Source organism: Pleurodeles waltl, chromosome 1_2 (assembly GCF_031143425.1).
Source record: "Pleurodeles waltl isolate 20211129_DDA chromosome 1_2, aPleWal1.hap1.20221129, whole genome shotgun sequence".
Lineage (NCBI taxonomy): Eukaryota > Metazoa > Chordata > Amphibia > Caudata > Salamandridae > Pleurodeles > Pleurodeles waltl.
Genome location: NC_090437.1, coordinates 162,861,483 through 162,884,854, shown reverse-complemented (window position 1 = coordinate 162,884,854; position 23,372 = coordinate 162,861,483). Strand labels below are relative to the sequence as shown.

The 23,372-nt window shown below is 45.6% G+C and overlaps 1 protein-coding gene across 1 annotated transcript in view; it reads left to right on the top strand.

Annotated features, from left to right (window-relative positions):
• Positions 1-2,215: 2,215 nt before the first annotated feature.
• The window catches only part of MFHAS1 (multifunctional ROCO family signaling regulator 1), a 188,957-nt gene continuing 167,800 nt past the window's right edge, over positions 2,216-23,372 (top strand). Inside the window, exon 1 of the mRNA XM_069236877.1 lies at positions 2,216-5,719. Within this exon, the coding sequence (XP_069092978.1) occupies positions 2,872-5,719 (2,848 nt within the window). The 5' untranslated portion in view covers positions 2,216-2,871. The remainder of the gene's footprint in view (positions 5,720-23,372) is intronic.

The following is a 23,372-nucleotide window of genomic DNA, read 5'->3' as shown; positions in this document are numbered from 1 at the left end:
CTGAGTATGTACTGTTCATTTGCAGATATTTGCTTTATGTTGTGTGTTACACAAAAATAACATCTTACAACCTTTACCTTCACACCTGTACACCAGGAAGACTCACATAATTCACTTTACTCTCTCTAACTGCAAAGTGGGAGGAGTTCATGAACAACATTCACTGTGTTAATAAACGCAGCACTTTGTCAGAAGTCTTAGCTTAACACCAGACCTTTGCAACTGGAATGCAGAAAATGTGACAAAATAAATACAGAATTTAAAAGCATCTTTAGGCACACAACGGCCCACCAGTGGCTCGTGACCCACAGTTAGGGAAACACTGGTCTAGCGCGAGATTGAAAAGAAAAGGGTAGACATTTTCAGGAAGCAGGGCAAGGTTTGGATGTTTTTCATAAATGGTGAATCAGTTGTGTATTCGTTTGTTGCCCAGCGGCTTCATTTGCACTGTGCATGTACTAAACACAATTAATGAAGTTAAATATATTTTATAGCGGACTGTGCCTGCTAGGGTGTCATGATGGAGGCTCCACGAAAAGCTGAATAGGCATGCAATTAGAAAATCATAATTAATTTTAAAAGTTACTATTCTGCAGCACCATGCTAGAGAACTGTTATTTCATTAAAAAAATTAAAACATTTTTACAAAACCACAACATATGTGTTTAGTGCTTGAAATGGAAATAGAAAGTGCAGGTGAGGGGATACCAAATGATATGGAACATCTGTTCTACCCAGGGCCAGACTGGGAACCCAAAGCAGCCCTGACACATTTTGTCAGACCAGGCCCTATAGGTGCACATCGAGCTAGCCTGACCGCTACAATGGGGTTTAGGGAATTCCCCCCACCACCACAAAGGAATTTGGGGAAAAAATGCAAAAACAGTGCATTCTACAACGCTTTTGCACACACATATTCAACTGTATTCATTCTTAAAGCTTAGTAAATGATTAACTTACATTGCACCAGGATACAGCAATCTTTAATGGGTCTCTTCAATGATTTCCCCATCATCACCTTCTATCAGTACCTCTCATCTCTCCATAGCCCCTCTCTCAAATGTATTTAATGTGTTTTATAGTGCCTCTCTTACCAGAATAGGGTGTTAGAGCACTCTACATCACACATACGTACAGAGACAATGTATCATATGTGTGTAAATGAGTGATTAGAAAATGTTGCATAAGACAAAGGGGACTACAAGGTGTGGGATTCATGTCATCCATACTGGTAGGAATTTTTAAAGAGTGCTTGTTCTGGGGCAGCATAAACTCAAGGATTCAGAATGTAACACAGCAGTTACTGTTTAATTTGCTGATAACTTATTTCTACTCAAACAAACCATTTTTAGCAAAATTAGGATAATCAAAGACTGAGAAAAAAACATAACTTAGTAACTTGTACCACGTGGTTTGCATGCAGCTCTTTGAAGGCAGTTCATAGCTCACTGTGCTAGATTATGATTGCAACTTGTGAACTGCACAGTAACAAAAGGATCTTTGGGGTAGAAGCAGTATCCCACTGAGCATATGCACATTACGCTTCTGTGATGTGCAGTCCTGCCAAGTTTCCTGGGTCCATAGGTGATATGCTGCTCAAGTCCATTTTTTTCTTCTTAGAATTCTGGGAGTTGTATCCCTGTTTGTTTTATGATACAACAGGTCTACAAGTCCCAGAATTAAAAGAAAGCATACCTGGACTGGAGCAGCACATAACCCATGGACCTGGGAAACTTGGCAGCTATGGATCAGCATAGTACATGTGCTTTGCCTGGCTACCTTAGATAAGTCAAAACTGCCACTAGACAAAATCCCCTCTCTCCATCAGGTACATTAATCACCAGCGTTATCTTGCCACTTTTATTCTTGCTTGAAATCTTTTGGCTATACAAGGAACTCTGTAGTGCTCTGAAGCTGCTGCACTGCCGGCCCCCAACCTTTATAGCTTCTCTGGGAAACGTCCGATAGGGCCAGTAAGGCCTTGGTTCTCCCCCATTAAACGTAGAGCGCCACGGAAGATAATGTATTACCCTATCGCACAACCAAACCCTATTGGGTTTGTTCCTCACACAGAAACTCCAGTACCCTGAAACTGAAAGAGTAGTGGCACGCACGCGCTGTCGAGGATTGTAGCGGTATAAATAAAGTTTTTTTGTTCAGAAGAAAAAAAGGGCTGCGGTCCCTCCCTATGAGCTCAGCGGCCCCTCCTCGCCTCAGTGTCTGGAGCAGGAGAGGGAGGCGGATCGCAGCTGCTGGAGCTGCAATCACTGCTCTACCTTGCCGGCAACCCTTACCCACCCTCCCAGAGAGTGTCCGATGCCGGGAGGGAGCCATCGGGAGCCCCTGAGAGCAGCCTCGGGTCCTTCATTTCCCCTCGGGGGCTTCTCCCTGGGCATGGCTTCCGAGAGCAGGCAGGGAGGTGCTGGCTTGCTTCCCTTTCCACGGTGAGAGGGCTTTTGCATTTTTTGTTGTTAGTGCCTTGCTTCGATTTCATGGCACACCGCGGGGAAGGATGCTCAGCGGCCGCCTGTGCTCCCCGGGCTGGATGGCTGCTGCCGCCGTTGAATACCTGGACCATAAGAGGGGCAGGGGCTGCCCGGGCTGCTGCCTCCTCCGCTGCGGCGCGAGCTCCGGCGGTGAGCATCCTCACCTCTCACCCTTTACTGACGCAGCACCACTAGGAGGTTCTCGGGGTGGGTCCTGCCTCGGCCCGCTGGGCACCCCTTGTCCCCAGCGGCGCTCACTATGTAGGAGGCACCTGTCTTCGCCCTGCTGCCCCTCCAGCGTACCCCGGAAGGTAGCAGAGAGGAGGATTTCGATGCTGCCGGTCCCCGGAGGACCCAAACAGTCTCCATCTTCATCTCTGTGTTGATGATGTCTGAGACTGACAGCAACCTGCAGACGGCCCGGCTCTGGAGGGATGCTGCCCTGAGGTCCAGGAAGCTGAGGAGCAACCTGCGCCAGCTGACCTTGAGTAGCAGCAACAACCAGAAGCTCACCCTGCCTCCCAACCTCGGGGACATCGAGGTGCTCAACTTGGGCAACAATGCCCTTGAGGAGGCACCCGACGGCCTTGAAGGGCAAGCCCTGGCCAACCTTCATGTCCTCATCCTCCGCAGGAACAGGTTTCACAGCGTCCCATCTGCCATCTTTGAGCTGGGCTGCCTGACCGAGCTGGATATGAGCCATAATCGACTGACCAGCCTGACGGATGCTGTGGGCCTGCTGGGGCAGCTGAAGAAGCTCTGCCTCAGTCACAACCAGCTGAAGACCTTGCCTGCTCAGGTGGGTTCGCTCCACCAGCTTGAAGAGTTGGATATCAGCTTCAACCACATCACACACCTGCCTGACACCCTTCCAGACCTGGCCAAGCTCCGGACCCTCGACGTGGACCACAACAAGTTGACCACCTTCCCACGACAGATCTTAAAACTGGTCAACCTGGAGGAGCTAGATTTTTCTGGGAACAGAATTAGTGGCCTACCAGAGGAAATCAAGGGGTTGGAGTCCATCAAAATTCTCTGGTTGAGCAGCACCAAAATCTCAACTTTGCCTGAGACGTTTTGTGAACTCAAGAACATCGAGAGCCTGATGCTGGATAACAACAACTTGAACTCGCTGCCCATACAGTTTGGGGCATTGCAAAAACTGAAAATGATTAACATTTCTTCCAACATCTTTGAGGAGTTCCCTGCTGTCATTTTACAACTCAAGGATCTTGAAGAACTTTACATAAGTCGGAACAAATTGACTGTTGTTCCCGAAACGATCTCTGACCTGACCAAACTCTTGACTCTGTGGCTTGACAATAACAGGATAAGGTATTTACCAGACTCTGTTGTGAACCTCAGCAAGCTGGAGGAACTGGTGCTGCAGGGTAACCAAATTGCAATCCTTCCTGACGACTTTGGGAAGCTTTCAAAGATTAACATATGGAAAATCAAAGACAATCCTTTGATACAACCTCCCTATGAGGTCTGTATGAAAGGCATCCCTTATATCGCAGCATATCAGAAAGAACTTGCTCATTCCCAGCCTGCGATAAAGCCACGGTTAAAACTGGTGCTCATGGGCTTGAAGGATGCAGGGAAAACAGTTTTAAGGCAGCGCTTGATTGATGGTCATCAAGACACTCTGTTAGTGCATGGACACAAAGGAATAGAAGTTATAAACTGGACAGCTGATGCAGAACGGGGTCTTACTTTTATTGTTTATGATTTGGCAGGGGATCAGAGTTATGACTTGATAAAGCCCTTTTTCCTTTCACCAGGTGCTCTTTATGTCTTAGTTGTCAATTTGAAAGCCTATGTTTCTCAGCACTTTTATACCTATGTGGGTTATTTTTTACATTTCATGAGTGCCAAGGTGCCACATGCAGTTGTGTGCATTGTGGGGACACATGCTGACCTGTGCGAAGAAAGGGACCTAGAAGAGAAATGCTTGGACATCCACCATCAGATAGCCTTGCAGGAGAAGAAGAGCTCAGAGTTTCTGCACAGCCTTGCACAGACAGTAGACGAGGCCCTTAGCCAGGACTATGATATACGCACGTCCAGCCCACATGCACCTTTTTGTGGAGTTAGTGACAAAAACCTCAGGCGCAAAAAGGCCCACTTGCAATATTTGCTCAACAGCCGTCTCCAGATCCTCTCCCCCGTCTTGTGCGTGAGTTGCTATGACTTCTCCAATATCAGGAGGCTAAAGGAGAAGCTGATGTCTGTGGCAGAGCACAGGGAAATATTCCCAAATTTGCACCGAGTTCTTCCCAAGTCCTGGCAGATGCTGGAGGAGCTTCATTTTAAGCCTCAGGAGCTGTGGCTCTCATGGTGGGACTCTGCCAGGCTGGGGTTGCAAGCTGGGCTCACAGAGGACCGGTTGCAGAGTGCTCTCTCCTATTTACATGAAAGTGGCAAGCTGCTTTACTTTGAAGATAATCTGACTCTTAAAGAGTACGTCTTTCATAATCTTACGAAACTGATTGACATCTTGAATGTCTTTTTCCAGAGGGATGCTACAGTTCTCCTCCAGAAACTTCTAAGCGACACAAACATGGATGACCTACGGACCACCCAACTCCATCACTACGTGGAGGGCTTCCTTCTCCATGGGCTCCTTCCAGCTCATATTATCCGCCTACTTCTGAAGCCGCACGTTCAAACCCATCAGGACCTGCAGCTGATACTTGAACTTCTGGAAAAAATGGGCCTGTGTTACTGCATCAACAAAGCAAAGTGCAAACCATTGAATGGTGCCGCCGCCTGGTACAAGTTCCCATGCTACGTGAAGAACGAGATGCCCCATGCCGAGGCATGGGTCAACGGCACCAACCTGGCAGGGCAATCCTTTGTGGTTGAACAGCTTCAGATAGACTATGGATTTCCATTTTTTTTCCCGCCAGGGCTCTTTGCTCGTTTTAGTGTCCAGATCAACCGACATGTGGTCCAGCGCTCGGATGGTCGCTTCCAAATCTTTGCCTACAGGGGGAAGGTTCCAGTCGTGGTGAGCTACAAGCCTGCCAGGAGCGCACTGCACACGGATACACTGTCCATCTCCAGCCACGCTTCGTTACCAAATATGTGGACTGCTTGGCAGGCCATAACCCCCATGCTGGAAGAACTGAATGTACTGCTTCAGGAGTGGCCTGGTCTGTACTACACGGTGCATGTCCTGTGTTCCAAGTGCCTTAAACGAGGATCACCAAACCCACACGCTTTTCCAGGTAGGTCACATTTCCTACAGAGCTTCGAGGTTTTATAACATGCTGATGTGTGTTGCAGAATTTGATGTTTGCAAAGTCGTGTATTCATAGGAAAAGGCAGGTCCAAAACTTTAAAATGATGGTTGGAGGAAGCATGCTGTATTTCCTGGTAGGTATTTTGTTTTCTCCCTGAGCAAGGTAGTATTTATTAGCAGTTACATTCTGATAATTACTTTTTTTTTTTTTTTTTTTTTTTTTTACAAATGTAGGTATGGATTTTTCAAAATGTAGTGCATTCAAATGAAGCTTGCATAAGGAGACACCGGGGAAAATTCTTTGGGTTTAGCGAAAAAATGCTGATTGATTCTGGTATTAATTGATGCACTCTTTATTTACATATATGTAGAGTATAACCTAGCTGGGAAACAACTGAGTGCTGCGTTGATTGGTTTGCGATAAGGGAAGCCTCATACTATGGTTAAAGTTTACTCAAGGTGCAGCACAAAGCCTAGAACAATTCCACCTTCTACATTTTAGTTTTTTTTTTTTAATTTCTACTATCCCTTTCCGCATATTCGTTAGAAACATCCAGTGTATGTGTGACCTAGGCCTAGGCAATGACTGAATCACAGGTGCCATCTGGCCCCAAGTCACATTAGGATGCTTTTGCCAACCCTGGGTTCTGTAGCCTGGAGTTCTCTTCATCCTGAAATGTATAATAAGCCCGTTCTACTATAGTAATTGGGGAAATTATAAGACACAGAATTCAAAGTGTGGTGCCCCACAATGCATGCCTGGCAGAAGGCGGCCCTCCTGACATGGGCCTTGTACCAGGACTGCTTGAGTCCTATTGGCTGTTGCACTAGAAGAGGGCCCTGACTTTTGTTAGATTGTGGTCCTGGGCCTTGGCCCAAATTGGTGAATTCATTGTGTGCGTGACGTCTATGCTTGTATTGAAAAGTTAACCTGTATATGTACTTATATATACATTTAGGTGACAGTTTGAAGTCCAGCAAGGGCAGCCGAGAGCGGTAACATCCGCGGCTGCTCTGGTTCTGATTGTTGTCAGTCACTGTGACTGACGTGTGTGAATGGTCCTTGACGCACCTGATCCCTCCCTTACTTGCTGCAAGCTGAGAAGCTCTGACGTCACCGTTGAGTCTACCCTGCGAACAATGGAGCCCAGGGGGATGCTGGAGGATCAGCTGGCCTTCAGTGCGTGTTCTTCTCCGAAACCATGTGACCTGTGCATGTTTCTGCTCGCGAGGCGGGGAAGCCTTGGTTGTGTGGGAAGGGAGTGTCCCCTCGCTTAGCTCATCCCTTTGTAGGCGACGTACCAGGAATGTTTTCTCTTCCCGTGGCTGAGGGCAATGTACTGATCATCATTTCTGCTGGCATATTCTGACATGACAGGATAAAGCGATCTATATTTTTTCATTTTTTGCAACCTACAAGGGTGAAAATGCCCTTGTAGCGACAGTGTAAAGAAAGGCCCCAATGACATTATTGAGTGATCTCCAGCCACCTCTGCAAGGAGTGAAAACACCCACCACCGACCTCCAAGCGCCGGCCGCGGTCACCCACCTCCACAGGCGTGCTGCTCTCTGTGTTTGGGCAATAAATGAGTGCAATATGAGTTATCTAAACAATGACGTGATACAGTCTCAATTTATTTGGATGCAGGTTTGGCCTCCATAAATTGTGCCAGAATAAGTGCGTGCCATTTTATATGCCCTGACACCAGCGCTTGAAGTGCCATAAAATTAGCAAACTCGTTGATCATTCTGGCAGTTTTAATGTGTACTTTTTTCTTTCTTTCTTTTTTGTTATGTAGCGCCAACATGCTCCCTTTTTGTGCATCGGATCTCTTTAATAGTATAGAGCCACGAAATAAGCAGTAGCTGGATTCGTAAATTGCAGACAGATGCATCAAGCAGAATGTACTTCGTATAATAAAAGTTGTAAACTGGCTTTGACACGAGCGCATGATTCCTCGATAACCGTAACCCGCGCCCACTTTACCGGGAATCATGTGTGATGTGACCGAAAATTACCGCAGCGCACCGAATGCGGCCATTGCTGCCTACTGAGAGCCACAAATACGGAGCCTCTTTAGCTAAGCTTGTCATTGAGTTCCCTATCTGAGCTGGGGTCTGCAGACGCAAGCATATCTCTAGAGGACCTTGGCAGCCCCACACTCCTTAAGGAAAGAAGCCGACCCTGAGCCAAGTGAATCCAGCCTTCCCTCTCCTCCCAAGGTTGCAACACACCAGCTCCACAAACATGGCGGTCTCTGCACGGTGCCCCAGCCCACAGACTGTGCATGTGTTCACATGCTGTTTGAACATTAATCTTCTCCCTCCGCTGTCACGTTCATATGCACTGCATTCAACACGTTCATTTCTTGACAATCCCCAGTAAAGTGCTTATCCCTATTTGCAGCGCACAGACGTTTTGACTTATCACGATGGTTTAAGGAAGTTTAACTTGCATCTCAGTTTTTCTTCGTTTTGCAAACTCTGGTAGTTGTGAAAATGCGCGTCAGTTATCCATATGTAACATGCCAATTGCCAGTAAACGAGAGAAGCGCCCCAGCACGGAGAGGTAACTTAAGGCGGTTTGCTCCACAACGTTTGATCTTGTGCATGTTTGCCAGACAGGCGTGTTTTAAATTTGACAGTGGACACGCCCACCACCGCCCACATTTTGCCTAGTCACGCTCACAAAGAGCTTCGAGGGTCTCAGCTGCAACATACACGTATGCAAATTAGCCATGCAGCAGCACACAGCTGTCCTCCCGGAATCTGGGGGTAAACAACAAACCCAGCGCTGGCGAGCTTTCCTTTATGTTATGGGAACTAAATCTACCGCGCTTTGCCCTGATGACTTGGGAGAAAGTCAATTGCATTTCTTGCTGTTTTTGTGCATTTGCGCGTTTGTTGTGATTCGATTTAAGGTGTCTAGACAGAAGAATGTGCCTTTGTTAAAGAGCCAGTCCTGAAAATGTGATCCTTCATGCATGCAGATCCTGGTCCATCTGTGACTATGTAGCTTAAAAAAATTAAAAGTATGCTCCGGAATTTCATGAACGCTTACGTCTCCTCGCCCAAGAGCAGAAAATGCATATCCCTGTGGGCTCCCAGGCTCGCCGTCTGACCGCGTAGCTAGAAGCGCTTCTGGTGAATTTGGGATGGTGTGTTGTTCCATTAGTGTGCACGTGTGCAGGAATGCACAGTTTACATGCAGACTCCAGCCACACTCCAAAAGCAGCGAATGTTTCGGTTGGTCTGATATTCGCTGTATGTGCGCAGCAGCCGCCCGGCGGCTCGTTGATAAGACAGGGTGGTCCGTGCCTCTCTGAGATGCCAAACTAGCTCTTCACGGCTGGCTGTGAGGATGTGCAGAGGGACCAGCTCAGCCGTAGGAGTTTCTACTGTGCCAACTGGGAGCATTTCAAGACCAGAAGCGAACAGAGGGAAGAGAGATGCTATTCGGGTAGAACTTTTTGTGGGGGGCAAGAGAGATGAGCTAGCACTCAGTTATAACTGCCAGTGGCCTCCAGCTTGGTGAAGTGGGCATCCGCACCGGAAGAAGCCTTTGACAATGGTGTCCTGTTCTAGGGCATGGTTGAGCTCAGGTGTGGAGGTGGCATGTTAAGGAGCCCGGGGTAGCCCCCCCGTTGTAGGCAGTATGTCTTATCTGCACTGTGACTATCCATCACATATATGAATCCATATCAGGTCCTCTCTCGCGGGACTGTGATAGATGCAAATACTAAAGAGGCCAGATGGTTTAAAATCGAAGTGAAGGGTATCCAGAGTGAAAACCAAAGCATGTAAGCCGGCTAGAGATCTACCGGCTGAACCACCCCATGTCCCGCAACTCTCCCTGGGGTGCGCTTCTACGGACACATTGAAGTTGCCCATAATGATCAATGCAGCAGCTGCTGTGAAGGAAACGGCACACAGGAAGCCATAAATGGGGACTCTAGCAGTGCCTAATTTGAGCTGGTGGTTGCAGCACTCATTTCTGCGGACCATAACTTAATTTTCCTCATTATACTTTGACACAGAGCAAGAGTGGGTTGAAACCGATGGGAAGAAACAGAAAAAAATGCCACAAAGGGAGAAAGCAGGACCCTACACCAGTGAGATAAAGGTGTGCGGAGTATCTGGTGGTGGATGAAAGAGCCATGAGGTGGAATCAAGACTACACAGCCTTGGCATTCAGCACTCCTGACATTCAGTAGCATTAGCTGAAAAAAAACTTTGGGCCTGGTACTTAAACTTTCACAACTTGGGCCCTGGACTTTATCCTTTGCAAGGTTGGTCTGTGAGCCGTTTGGGGGAGGCAAGCCACAACGAGGAGCTATAAGGGTGGGTGTTGTAGGAGCTGAATAATTGCTCTCTTGTCTTTCGTTTCTGGTGCATCCGGTTATGCAAGTGTGGTTGGAGGCAGCAGCACGTAAGTTGCACGCTTCTTCCCACCTGTGTTTGTGGAATGAAACTGGACTCTTCTTTCCTGCCTCACCTATGCACAGATACATGCGACCGGGGTCTATACTTATGCTATTTGTTATCATTCTTATTATTTTATGATTACATTTTGATTTCCTAAGACTTTAGCCATTACAATGCCTTCATCTAAGTTCACCAAAGAGTACCTACAGTCTGATTGTTTACACAGCTTTAGAATTTTGTATCTTCTCATTTCTGTTGCACTGCTCCCTCCTCCATCTGAAACCTACTTCCTGTCCTGCTTCCCTCTCCTTTCAACAAACATTGGTAAAGCATCAGTGTCACCTGCCAGCCTTTTGGCTTTTTCAATGTTTGTTTTATTTAGTCAGAGTTTTTACAAAAGTGTGCGCAGCTGCTAGACCCACATCAGTTTAAGGAAAAACAGTGACTAAAAGCAAAACTATTTTTTGGTCTCAAAAACTACACATCGTCATAGTAGTCCCTGGCACTTAGGGGAATTGCTTTGTGTATGAATGTTACCTTTGTGAAATAGCACTATGCCATTTCTCACAGTGAAACTAACAAATGACTGAGATGGGCTGACTGACTGCTTAAAGATGTGTGTTGTGGGTGGAAGAAAATGTCAGGCTCATATGAACAGACCTGCGGATGAAGCAGGCTGGCTGAAAGCCCTACCAATATGTATGTTATACATCTAAGTTTAGTACATTCGGAAAGTCCCAGCTAACACCAGATCTAGAAACCGTTAGCATTCCTAGTGTTAAATAAGCCGGTGTTGTGACCCTCACCCAAAACATGTTTTCTGCAACCTGCCCAAAACATTTCAGGTGACTTGTGTCCTCTCACTAAAGCAAAACATATTGTGTTCCACCTTCCTAACTCAAAACATAACCTGTGCCCCTTCCCTCCCTTCACATCAGAAACACTGCTTTTCGTATCCATCCCCCAAACTGCATTCTGTGCATCTACTCCTCACTCTAGCCATACCTCATATCCTACCATCACCTCAGTCCAAAACGTACTTCAGTTTCTGGGGTTCACATCGCTCCCGCTGTAGCTACCCTTAAACTCAGAGGTTGGCATACACACCTCTCGTTCTCATTGGTAATATATGGAGGAGGGCATTCATGTACACATGCTTTTAGAGGCTGCCACAGCAGAAGCCGCTTGGTTCACTCCGAGAAGTGCACAGTGAGCCATGGGAGCCCATGCTTTGCTTCTGTACAGAGATTGGGTGAACCATCAACTGCTCTGCAGCAACCCAGGGTCGTTAATTGCATTAACATTGTATATTCTTTCTGTTTTGCAGTACTTGTTTCAGAATTATTTGCGTTATATCCACCTTCTTTCCAAAGTTTAATATTTCCCAACTCCTGATGCACTTCTTTTTAGCACTTTTTTCGTCCTTGTTTGTCTTCAGTATTTTAGCAACTACAATATCATTTGTGTTCTTTTCTGCCCTACTTTCAGGTTCTATTTTTTAATAATATATTCATCAAAGTAAGAAGTTAGCTGATATTTGTATAAAGATGGAACACTTATTAGACTATGGACTAAAAAAAAAAATACTTTTAGAGGCATCTCCATTTACACCCTGTTACTTGCATTGATTGCCGATAGGTTGTTGACATTCGTTTTCCTTATTTTCTTCCATTCCTGCCATTCAGCCTCCGAACAGCCTCACTAATGGGTGTTAAAGGAACTCATTGCTACAGTGGGAGAAGGGAGACTTGAGTGACAAAGTATTTGCCCACTAGAGAGAACCATGTTGTTCTATGGAATTTAAGGCTTCAACCTGTTTTATTTACCTGTGCATAATTCATAACATAAGTCATAACAAGCTCTTCGCTTAATCTAGGTTTGTCGTTGGTATCAAAGGGCTAATGGAATGGAGAGTTTCCTCTAAGGCCATCTGTTAATTTTATACCGAATTAGAGCCACTCTGCCCGGACCTCAAACCAACAGATGACCTTTCCCTTGCAGTTCTCCAACCGCTGCGCCAAGGAGGGCACAGCTAAGATACTAACTGGCTTGCCGTCACCATCTGTGCTGCTGCTCATTGCAAGTTCACCCCTATTTGAGCTAAATATCCTCGTTGTTCCTTTACTGAGATACTGCCCAATCCTCTGTGTTTTAGCCTATCAGACTTTGTTCTTACGTAAGCTAGGTAGGAGATGTGGCCTAACGACAAGAGCTGATGACTTTGGAACTTGGGCATCCGGTTCGAATTCCAGCATCAGCTCAACATCCTGTGATTCTGGGCACATCACTTTATTTGGCGCTCGAGTAAAGTGGCTTCATGCCCTTGGGCCAAATATGGCTTATTAAAACTAATTAAAAAAAAGCTCTTGCTTGGAATTGAGAGGTGACACTAGTAGGAAAGGTGATGTAGAAAGGTCATTTGAGCCTGCTTTGATCGCTGTTGCATTGGGGTGCAGGGTTCTGGGCTTTGTTTCAAGCTTTGCTCCTTGCAGCAAAGGAAACAAAAACGCAGCACAGCAAAACTTCAGGCCTACTAGATGTGTATTCAGACAAACTTTGTTTGCAGGTCCTGCATTAAGGACTACGCTACCCCTGGCGGAACCCTTGCTACCTGTGGCAGAGTCCTCTGCTTCGAGGCGTTCATTGATGGTGCTAAGGCTGAAAGAGAATGCAAAAGCCCAGTCTTTTTACCTTTTAAGGTCGAGCATAGCAGCGTGCAAGTGCTGCTTTTCCGACGTGTTTGTATGTGTCTGGGCTTTTAACAACATCCACCTCACGCCCATCACTACCACTCGCTCGTGGGCTTCCCTTCAAAAATCCTTAGACATTGGTAAATGGTTTATGTTTGTCCCTCCTTAGAGAGGTTTTGTTACCACCTTGGCCTTCGCCCCTGCTACATGGCTAATTGGACTTCTGCCAATAAGTTTGACTGTGAGAACTTCTTTTTCCTTTTGTGCGTCTCTTCACGCTGATGCTCATGGCAGTTGTTGCGCTGTGAATCGGCTCGCTTATGTGAAACTGTTTTACTTGTAATTTTCAGTTTACATGTAAATAAAAGTCTGGTTAGGAGTTAACAATGCTAATAGCTCTAACTCGAACAAACGCAAGACCCATTGCATTGCAAATGCTTGTTACGTATGGAGTTGTAACCAATTCACAGACTTCGTGTAAACTACCAGTACCACGTTGTGTGTTAGACAGCTGCGGAACCATGAAGACACAAACAAGCAGTACAGTCTGTGCAGAGCTCATCATTCGTTAGAGTTTGGGTGCAATGGCTAAATTATCATAATCCAGTCTTTTTATTTTAATAAAATTATTGAATGTTTTTAATACAAAAAAATAACATACATATCTCAGAATATCAAAATTGGTGCTTGCTGTCTACTAACTGCAGCATTACCAACGGGCCAAATACCATGTTGGAAGATACCCAGGCTTTTGAAGAGGGGAGAATCTGCTTGAACACTCCAATAGTAGCCACTTAGCGGGAACCTAATCCAGTCCTGAACTCTTGAAAGCTGCTTCCTCCCTCTTTTCTCCTGATTTTCCATAGTCACCATTCGGAGGAATCGGGACTTGCCGTGGCCAGTGAAGCAACTTGTCTACGAAGGCCCGAGAGATGATTCTCTGGCAGCAAATATATTTTTGTGTGTTTTGATTTTTGATACATGCCCTGTTTTGCATCACACTAAAAACATGTAATAATTGGAACTTTGATGAGGTGCAGTCAATGGAAACAGTATGTAACGCTAGCATGGACTGAATGTCCCACACGGCCTCCCTCACCATAACGGTGATCTCTAAAAAGAAACCAGTCTTACCATGAAACGTGGGGAAACGTCTTTAGAATTGTCTCCTGCTTTTAAAAGGTCTTGGGGAAACCACCTTAACTCTCCCATTAAAATGTGCTAGTCCAGTTTAATGTTTCATGACTCTTAAATGACCCTCATCGTACCTGCAGGCTTCCTGTAAGTCCAGTAATAGTTTCCTGCCATAGCCCTACACTGTAATAATCTAGGGCAGTGTCTTTCAGTGACATGCTCAGACTAGTGTAGAATTTGCATGTCTGGGGACACTCATTACAGCGCTGGCAAGTTGAAATGCCATGATGGTTTGGTACGGAAGGTAGCCCAGAGGTGCTTTAAGATCAGCTACACCTGCGCCCCGCTTGATGAAATGCGACATGTAGTGGATACATTTTTTCGTAAAGTACCGACAGAACACAATTGCCTCCTAGATGACCCCAGTTTGTTGCCAGCATGGAAACCAAGGATGAGATTTGAATCACTGAGTTCTCGGGTTTGCACCTTCGCCAGTAGACCACCTTTACTAAACATGAGGCTGAAGTAGTGGAAGAAGAGGGGCTGTGATGAGGAAAGGTGACACAGTCGCCTTCTGCTGGTCTTGACCTTAAATAACAAAATAAACCTGCGTCTCAAACCTCTTGCCCTTCAATTCCTTAACTCGTCCACGTTGATGTTTACTCCTCCTATGGCTGAGTCACAGTGGTGTGGCATGCCAGCCCTGCTACGTTGCCAAATTGCAACACACCCAGAAGTCAGAAACTGGCACAGTGGAATAACCAAACTTGAGCCCCCCTTCCCCCCTTGCAAAGTACATGGATGGCACGTCCCCCGGACTCTGATGAAAGGTGGATTCTAGAAACAACACTATGGGTGTGGACAGAAGTAGTCAGGCCGAGATCTGGTATGCCAGTGACCGCCACATAATGCTCTGTTACCTCAGTTACTCTCCATTATATGCTTAGGGCTTGAATGTACGGTTACTACGCGTGAAATGCTTCATAAACGGGGACCATGCCTTTACTCAGTCTAGTAGGATTTCCCAATGTGGTCCAAAACCATCCTTTACAGATCCCTTTATGAGAGAGTGTAGCAAAAATTGAAACAATAAGTTGAGAGACCCATGTTTTAGCTGAAAAGTTGCACGTTTTTTACGAAGTCTTCCTTAAGAGGCAAGTGCTTGCCATGTGGCTTTTTCATTGGTCATTGCTGATATCCTTATCACATTCCCACTCTTCCACTGTGCGGTGGCCTCTGCCGTGTGAGCAGTGTGTTTGCGGTATACTCTTCACTCCGTTTCGGAGCTACATGTAATTGTATTGTCCCCTTTTGTCTCTAGGGCAGTAGTGGTTACCTGGAGTCCAAACTGTTGAACTGGGCTTTTTTAAGTTTAATATTTTTTTACTGAATGAATACATCATAAAATACTTACAGACAGTTGGTATAGAGAGTGTTAATTCTAGAAGCAAATTAAAGAAGACACATTTGTGTTTAGCCTTAAAGTTCACCGCTTTATAAAACAACTTACATTGCATTAATTTACAGCTGTGCGCTCTGGCCCTGTTCCATACAGCTCTTATCCACATAACCCATACCAGGAATTCTGTGTGTGTTTTCCTGCTTGGATTCAGTATCACTTGCATGGTTAAAAATAAACCTAGTTTCTGCTTCTCAGTTTGTCATGCGAACTTCCTGTTGTATGGTAATGTAGCTACTCGGGAGAGGTAACACTATACTGGAGGCAAGCGGTCTTCCAGGGCTGCATGTTTCTGAAACCGTGGTTGACAGTGTAAGACTGCTGTAGAATTGCTAGATCCAGGAACAATATTCATGATTTAAAGCAAGGGTAAGTAATTACAATGAACAGCTTTCCAGAAAAATTTGAGAGACCAGCAAAAATAAACTGATAAAAAAAACCGAAGTGAGGCAGATGAAGGGTAGTAGTCTCAATGTAGCTTTCAAATGATACACGCGTCTTTATTTTTCCTGTAGTTCTCCTGCCAGGCTACATTCCCATCCGGTGCTAGCCATTTGAGTGGGATCAGCGTCTTCACGACTGATGGCCCTTATCACCACGGAGAGTGATTGACAGCTGTGCCCTTGTAAAGAGACTGTCATGGGCTAGTCAAAGCAGAACAGGCAGCTCTTGGGTGGACTGCAGAACCAGCCAACCTCTGTTTCTGTGCTTTCGTATCTGAAACATTGGGTAACAAGGACGAGGCTTGTTTGTCACCCAAAACTAAAATGTACAAAAAAGTCTATTTTTTATGTGTATTTTTTGTATGCTTTTTTGTGTCATCCAAACATAAGCAAAAGTGTGCTCCGTTTCGGGTCCAATGCCCTTACCCATTCAGATGTGGAGAAAAACTCTACCAAGACGTTTCTACACCTGTTAAACGTATTGCTAAATGCACTTCACTGTCCACGATGGACCGTCTTAATGTTGAGCAGTAGTGGGCTGGGGTTCAGCACCCACAAATTCGCACAGCCCGGTACATCTTTCCAAAAAAATAAAATAAAGTCAGAGTATGGCTAAACTCAAATTGAAACCCAAACAAAGAACCTGATCTAGCAATCGTTTCCCATTGCCTGAACTGAATGGACTGAACTTCCAGTCAGTGTTTGTTTTAATTATTTTTAAGCAGTATGTTTATAAGTTCTGGACTGGTATTCTCCTCCTTTTTCACTCATTAACACTTACCAATGTTTGCGCCTATTTTGCAGTCCATAGTTTTATTTTTTTTCCAGTCTCATTACTGGGTCATTGTTCTTTTCACAATTGTGTTCATTCCTTATTTCCTTCCGTTTTACCAGAGTAAAACTTACCATCGAATTTGTTTTGAATGAAGTTGCAAACTAAATCAATGTGGCGCAGTCTGAACATCATGCTGTGTCGGCTTTTAGACTAGCTTGAAAAAGATGCATGGTCACGGATATCAAGTGCTGGACTTGAACACTGTTTTTATGGTCTGGCTTGTCAGGGCAGATGTCGCCAGACAATTATGTGAGCATCATTCGATAGGGGCTTTGGCTCCACCCCCATGTTGGGACCCAGGAGTACATTTTAATTGGGGTGAAGTTGTGTGCTTTCACAAAAGGTGCTTGCCCTCCAAACCATTGTGATAATTTTACCTAATTATCCAGCTGTCTGAGCAAGAACTTTCAGGGATACACACATACCACTGTAATTCTGTAAAAGTGTCTTGGATTAATGTATGGTGTTTTACTAGCAGCAGCATAGATGGGAGGAGGGCGATCTTTATCCTACATGGATATTGGGGTTTGCTTGACAGTGAAATTGTCTCTTGATCGTTTAGCCTACACCAATATTTTTCTACAGTTTCTTGCTTTCCCACAAATACATATCCCTCCCCATGCTGTCTGCTTGTAAGGCCTCACATTACCAAACCACATTCCTTTAAAATTAGATGTATTGGCATTGCCAATGCTTGTTTAATTGATTGGAGACCAGTGCCCTAGTAACGTGCAATACTTTACAACTTAGCAAATAATTAGGATTGCTTTAGAGAAGAACCAGCCAGTCACCTCGCACAAGTAATGGCCGAAGCAGCCACATATTTTGTGTGCTGTTTTGTGACTCAAATGATTTATTCTGCAGTGGACATAGCGCCGAGTGGGTCACCTCCGAGATGATTTTTTTTTGCTGGTTTTAGTCTCCGTTGTTTAGAGTAGATGTTAGTATTCTGAATCTCACAAACAAGATTGTGTTGTATTATTGCCAGGAGCCTATTTGGTTAGTAAGTACAAGTTAGCTATGTTGTCTGGTGGTCTGCAAAATGCTCATTTTATTTGACTGCGTGTGGTGGTGTTTTTTTTTTTTATTTCTACGTTAGGTGTTTTAGTAGTGCTGTCACAGGCATGCCCCTTTACAAAACAATAAAAATGTATGAGTTGGTTTATTGATAGTTGTTAGAAATGGGGTCACTGGTTGGCAGTCAGTTTGCACTCTGTACAAGCAGGGACCCTCACTTTAGTCAGAGTAATGGATATAAACACCTAGGATACCCCCTGCTCACCCTCTTGGTAGCGTGGCACAAGAAGTCAGGCTTATCTCAGAAGCAATGTGTAAATTATTAAAGTCACACTTGCATACATCTGCATATTGAATGGGTCTTCCTGGGCTTGGAGGGTGGAGGGCCTGACACTTACATGTCAAAGGACAGTAGCCTGTCCTCACACCAAGTACTGCCACACCCCCTACTGGGACCCTGGCAGACAGGATGGAACTGAAAAGTGGACCTTGTGCACTTCTAATCTTTTAAGTCTCCCCCACTTCAAAGGCACTTTTGAGTATTTAAACAGGGCCTCTGACCCTACCAAACCAGACACTTCTGGACAACATACCACTGGAGAAGAATCCCTGAACCAGAATCTGCATCTTTCCGAGAGGAACTGCCTGGCTTCCCAAAGGACTCACCTGGCGGCTTTTCTGCAAAGGACTGCTGCCCTGCTGCCTAGCTTCCCTCTGGCTTTGCTGAGAAGTGCTCTCTAAGGGCTTGGATAGAGCTTGCCTCCTGTTCCTTGAAGTCTCAGAACTAAAAAGACTTCATCCTGCAAAGGAACTCCTTGTGCAGTAAAAATTTGACGCACAGCCTGCAAGAAACAACGCACAGCCTGCATCGCGGTGAGAAAATCACTGCGTGCCGAACCAGATCGATGCAGGGCGACTTACCAAGAGACGTTCGACGCAGCGCCAGCGTTGTGACCGGAACTTCGCACTGCCCACTGGATTAATGCAAAGCCGGAATGATGCAGCCTGACTTCCTGAGAGGAATCTACGCAGCACAGCTGTGCGGCAGAATTGTCCACGCATCGCCCACCGGATCGACGCAGCCCCTGTGACTTCATCTTGCATGCCCAGTATTTCAACGCATCGTCCCTGGGGCATCCGAAAGCCCCGCAACCCAAAGAGGATCCCAGTCTACGCACCGGAAATCGACGCAAAGCCTACCCTGCGTGAAAACTTACCGACCCATCGTCTGTGTGCCCCGGAAAAATCTACGCATACCTCCCCGTTTTCCACGCTTCTCCTCCTCTGCGGACCCTTGCTGAGAATTTGAACGCAAACCAGGTACTTTGTGCTTGCAAGAGACACTTGTTGCTTTTTAAAGACTTAAGACACTTTAAATCGTTTTTACAGTGATATTTCAACGTATACTTATTGATTCTTTATCGTTTTGACCTGCTTTAACCAGATAAGTATTATATATTTTTCTAAACACGGTGGGGTGTAGGTTTGTGGTGCTATACTGTTTTATTGAATGATTTATTGCACAAATACTTTACACATTGCCTTCGAAGTTAAGCCTGACTGTTCAGTGCCAAGCTACCAGAGGGTGGGCACAGGATTAATTGTATTGTGTGTGACTTACCCTGACTAGAGTGAGGGTCCTTGCTTGGACAGGGGGTAACCTGACTGCCAACCAAAGACCCCATTTCTAACATTGGTAATCAGCGGTGAGGATAGGACTTGTGTTGGTGCAGTGACACACAATAGCTATGTGCACACTACCTACCCACAGTTAAAGGTCATTACGAGTTGTTTTTTTCTGCTCCTTTTTTTCCTCTCCATTTGGTCATTTTTTTCAAATTTGAATCCTACCTCCCCTTCATAATCTTGGAACTTTGTGTTGTGTCTGTGATCTCTTAGAACAGCTTGGAAAAGGTCTAACAATAGTGTTAGAAATTGATTGTGGGAACCATTTGTAGGGAAATATATTGCTTCCTGCACCTGTGGAGGTAGTGTCCATTCTTAGGATGATAACAGAATATGACTCACTGTTGCATAACAAACCTTTTTTCGCTTCAGGCTCCAGTCCATTGCATGATGTGTATAGGAATGTTACTTCTGTCGAAGTGATGCTATTAATCTGTGGTTGTGAAACAATAAGTGCTGGTGTCCAAAGTTTACTCTGGATCCTGAGGCCAGCGCTAGTGACTGTCTGTGGTGCAGAGTACCAATAAAGTCTTAATTATGCCTCTTGCCTCTACCATCAAACATTTCTTTTCCCCTTTTGCATTTTCCTTCGTGGTCTGGCTGGGTCAAAGTCTGATGAGGAAAAATATGTTCTGATCCCTGTGTTGCCCGAATGTAAATTTACCTTGGAAAAAAAACGAAAGACAAGAGGCATTTGGCAAAACAGGAATGGTTTGTTTAATTAGTAATTACGGCTGGAAGAAGAGATACAGAAACCGGGACAGAGCACTGTCTCAAAGTATGTGTTCTGTTTTATACATTTCTTTAGGTACAATAAAACAATAAAAGCATTGCTTTTGGGGTAAAGATTGTGAACAGTTGTCATGGAGTCATAAAGACCTGATAACAAATGTAGGTGGGCCTTGACCTTAAGTGAACACAATTGTGGGCCAGCTGGTAACATTTCCAGATGTCTGGCCTAAGGGGTTCGTGATTGCTGTGTGTTACTGTGTGCGCTGTGTTCTGATTGGCTGTGTGTTCCTAACTTCATGTGGCATCTGACTTTATGGTATTTGAAAATGCACGCAATGTGTGTTTTTATGGGGGCCAGCCACCTGGGACCATTGTGGTGTCCCTGCCTATCTGTGATCTGAGTTTCCTGTTAGCACCTTTCTATGCCGGCTATGTGCTGCCCCATCTGTGACCTGTCAGTAATCTCAGGCCCATGTCTCAGATCCTGCCTGACCATGTATCTTGGAGTCTGGGTTAAAGGAGAGTTCATGTCAGTGGATTGGCTAATATTGATGTGATTTCGTTGGTGTATGTGATCGTGTCATGGTGCACATCGACATCAACTTTCCCAATATTAACACGTAAAAATTAGCATCTTTCTGCCCCACATGCAACCATCGACTATAATTAAGCAATGCCCCTGATAGTCCAGTGTCCCGGTCAGCAAAAAGGGCAGGCTGCATCAGACGATCTTAGAGTACCCTTACCTGTTTTACTCTTGTGCTGTCCTCTTTAGGCTTGCTTTCAGAAATTCTGATATCCAGAAAAAAAATCAGAACCCTCAAATATATATATTTTATTTTGTTTATTTTTTTTTAAGCAGCAGGGCTGCCTTAGACTGAGAGCTGTTTCCAGGACTTATGCCATGCTGTTCATTCTGGAGGCTGTAGGCAAGAAGTAGGTATGGCTTTCACGAGGCACACAGGCATTGCACAGGCATTTCCTCTGGTGTCCTAAAATGATGGTTTCTTGAAAGAATCGTCCATATTGTACACAAAATTGGGCTTAACAATGGTGCTGTGAAGACATTGAATCTGAGGTGATGGGAGTAGAATGGGTACAACTCTCGCAGTGCTGTATGTTGCCCCTGAAATTTCGGTTCTTCAGCAATGAAACATACCTCACCGTCCCGAAGTAAAAGTGATGAGGCAGACGCTGCATTCACAGGTATTGGCACTGAGAGCTCAGAGTTTTCATAACACAACCATGCGGGCTCCTGAAAGTGAAACGGATTTGGACATGGAGGGGCATTAGTTGAGATTTTATCAGAGATGAGCATTGTCCATTGTCTACTCGGCGTGTGGCAGTGTGCTTTGCCTCTTCTCTTGCTTGTGTAGGGTACTGTGCTTAGCTGTCCTACAGGTCAGAACTCCAGTGATGACTCTCCTGAGCAGCAGCCCATCCACTTCTGAGAGCGATGTTATTGAAGGCTCACGGGGGTGAATAAAGACATAATGAACAGCCAGGGCCTGGCCTCAGAGTGGTGGCTTACAGTGTTGGAGATCATAGAGAACTGGGCAGCCTCAATGGGGCTGACAGTTATTTTCTGATGTCTTCCTAGCATTGTTCTTGTTGTCAGCTTTTCGTCTCCCTGGAGCACAAGAACCGAACAGATGGTGTCCGTTCTGATGCTGGTGTTGACATGGGCTCCACACATACATCAGTCATGGCCAACAACCGCCTATTCTTTTTGACAGGTGTGATGATACTAGGGGCCGTTGTGAAACTGCTGCTTTAGGGCACACGTTGATATCTCTGGCCGTCCCTGTTAGTCTTTCGTCGTTGTGTTGTATACTATATACTAAGCCTACCATGGCTGTTAGGTTGATATCTCCATTCATTCAGGTGAGTTCTTCGTGCTGGGTTCACAAGTGGATATTTTTAATTAGCACCGAATTGTCAGAAATATGTTTTTTCACCATGATCGATATTGGGTGGGAACCTGTAAGTATGGAGGTAAAGAAATTACTTACTTGATGCAACACTTACTTTTCACGAGGATATCCGTGTGGAACCCTAATCGTTCTTACAATCGTCTGCCTGAACATGCACCTGACAATTACATTTTCAAAACGCCCCTCGTCTGTCAGTTCCTAGTAGTCTGGAAACTGATGGCGTAACTGAAGCACCAGCCACAATTTCATTCTTACACTTTAGCGGTCCTGTGTACTGTCAAGAGATACTCGTCTCCAGTGATACAGGAAGTGATAGGTAGAAGTTGCGTATGGACTTGCACAGGTAACACAGGCAGTTTTGGAGCACCTCCCATCACCTGAGACTCTCAGCACTATTTATTCCCCGACAGCGTAGTCTGGTAGTGTCCATTAGGAATTTGTTTGCAGGGACAGCTTTAAAAGTACCTTAGTCTCCTGTTCGCATTGAGCACTTTCTCAAACACAACAAGCGTCGACAATTCCCAGATGCCCCATTAAACGTGATTCATCGTGATCGCCATGGACAACACACGACTTCTTGGCTGCGCAAAAGCGCCTCAGATCGAGGTAGTTTTTCGCGCGCTTCTTTCTCAGCCAGTGGATAAATCAAAATCAGCGCGTGCAACGAATGTCTGCACCTGATGAGGTGCCTGGGGCCCAGTGGCGGAACGAAATTGGAGCCCCCCGCCCAACCGGCTCACTCAGGCCAGTTTCTGAGCTGAGGGTATCATTCCCCACCCCCTCCCCCTGGGGGGCTGGGGTTGTCTTTCTTACGCCAATGCTGGGACCACGTATCCTGCATCATAACTCCAACATCCAGCTGAAGGTTAAAGTTAATTTCAATGTCCTCCCTTCTCGGAACGAAACCTAAGAACCACGCGTTTCACCGTACCCTGGACTGATAACCTCAACTGCGCACTCGCTCCAGAGGGGTGGCCTCGAACCGTAGACCGCTCTCTGTGAATTGCTCCTGGCACGTCTTTCTTACCTTGTTCGTGTTAGCTTTGTGGGGCAGAGCTTCTTAGACCCGTGTACTCTACAGCGTTTTTGTTCCACACCCTGCGCGTTTATCGCTCAACGGCCATTTTGTCACCGTTTTACTACAGTCACCATAACAATTTGTATTAACGCAAGAGCAGCTTAATGGTTCTGCGTAGAACGTTTTTGTTTGCAGACGCCCTGTTCAAACCAGTTTTCCTGCATTAAAGGGCCAATCAGGTGCCTAGGAACTTGTAACTGTCGTAA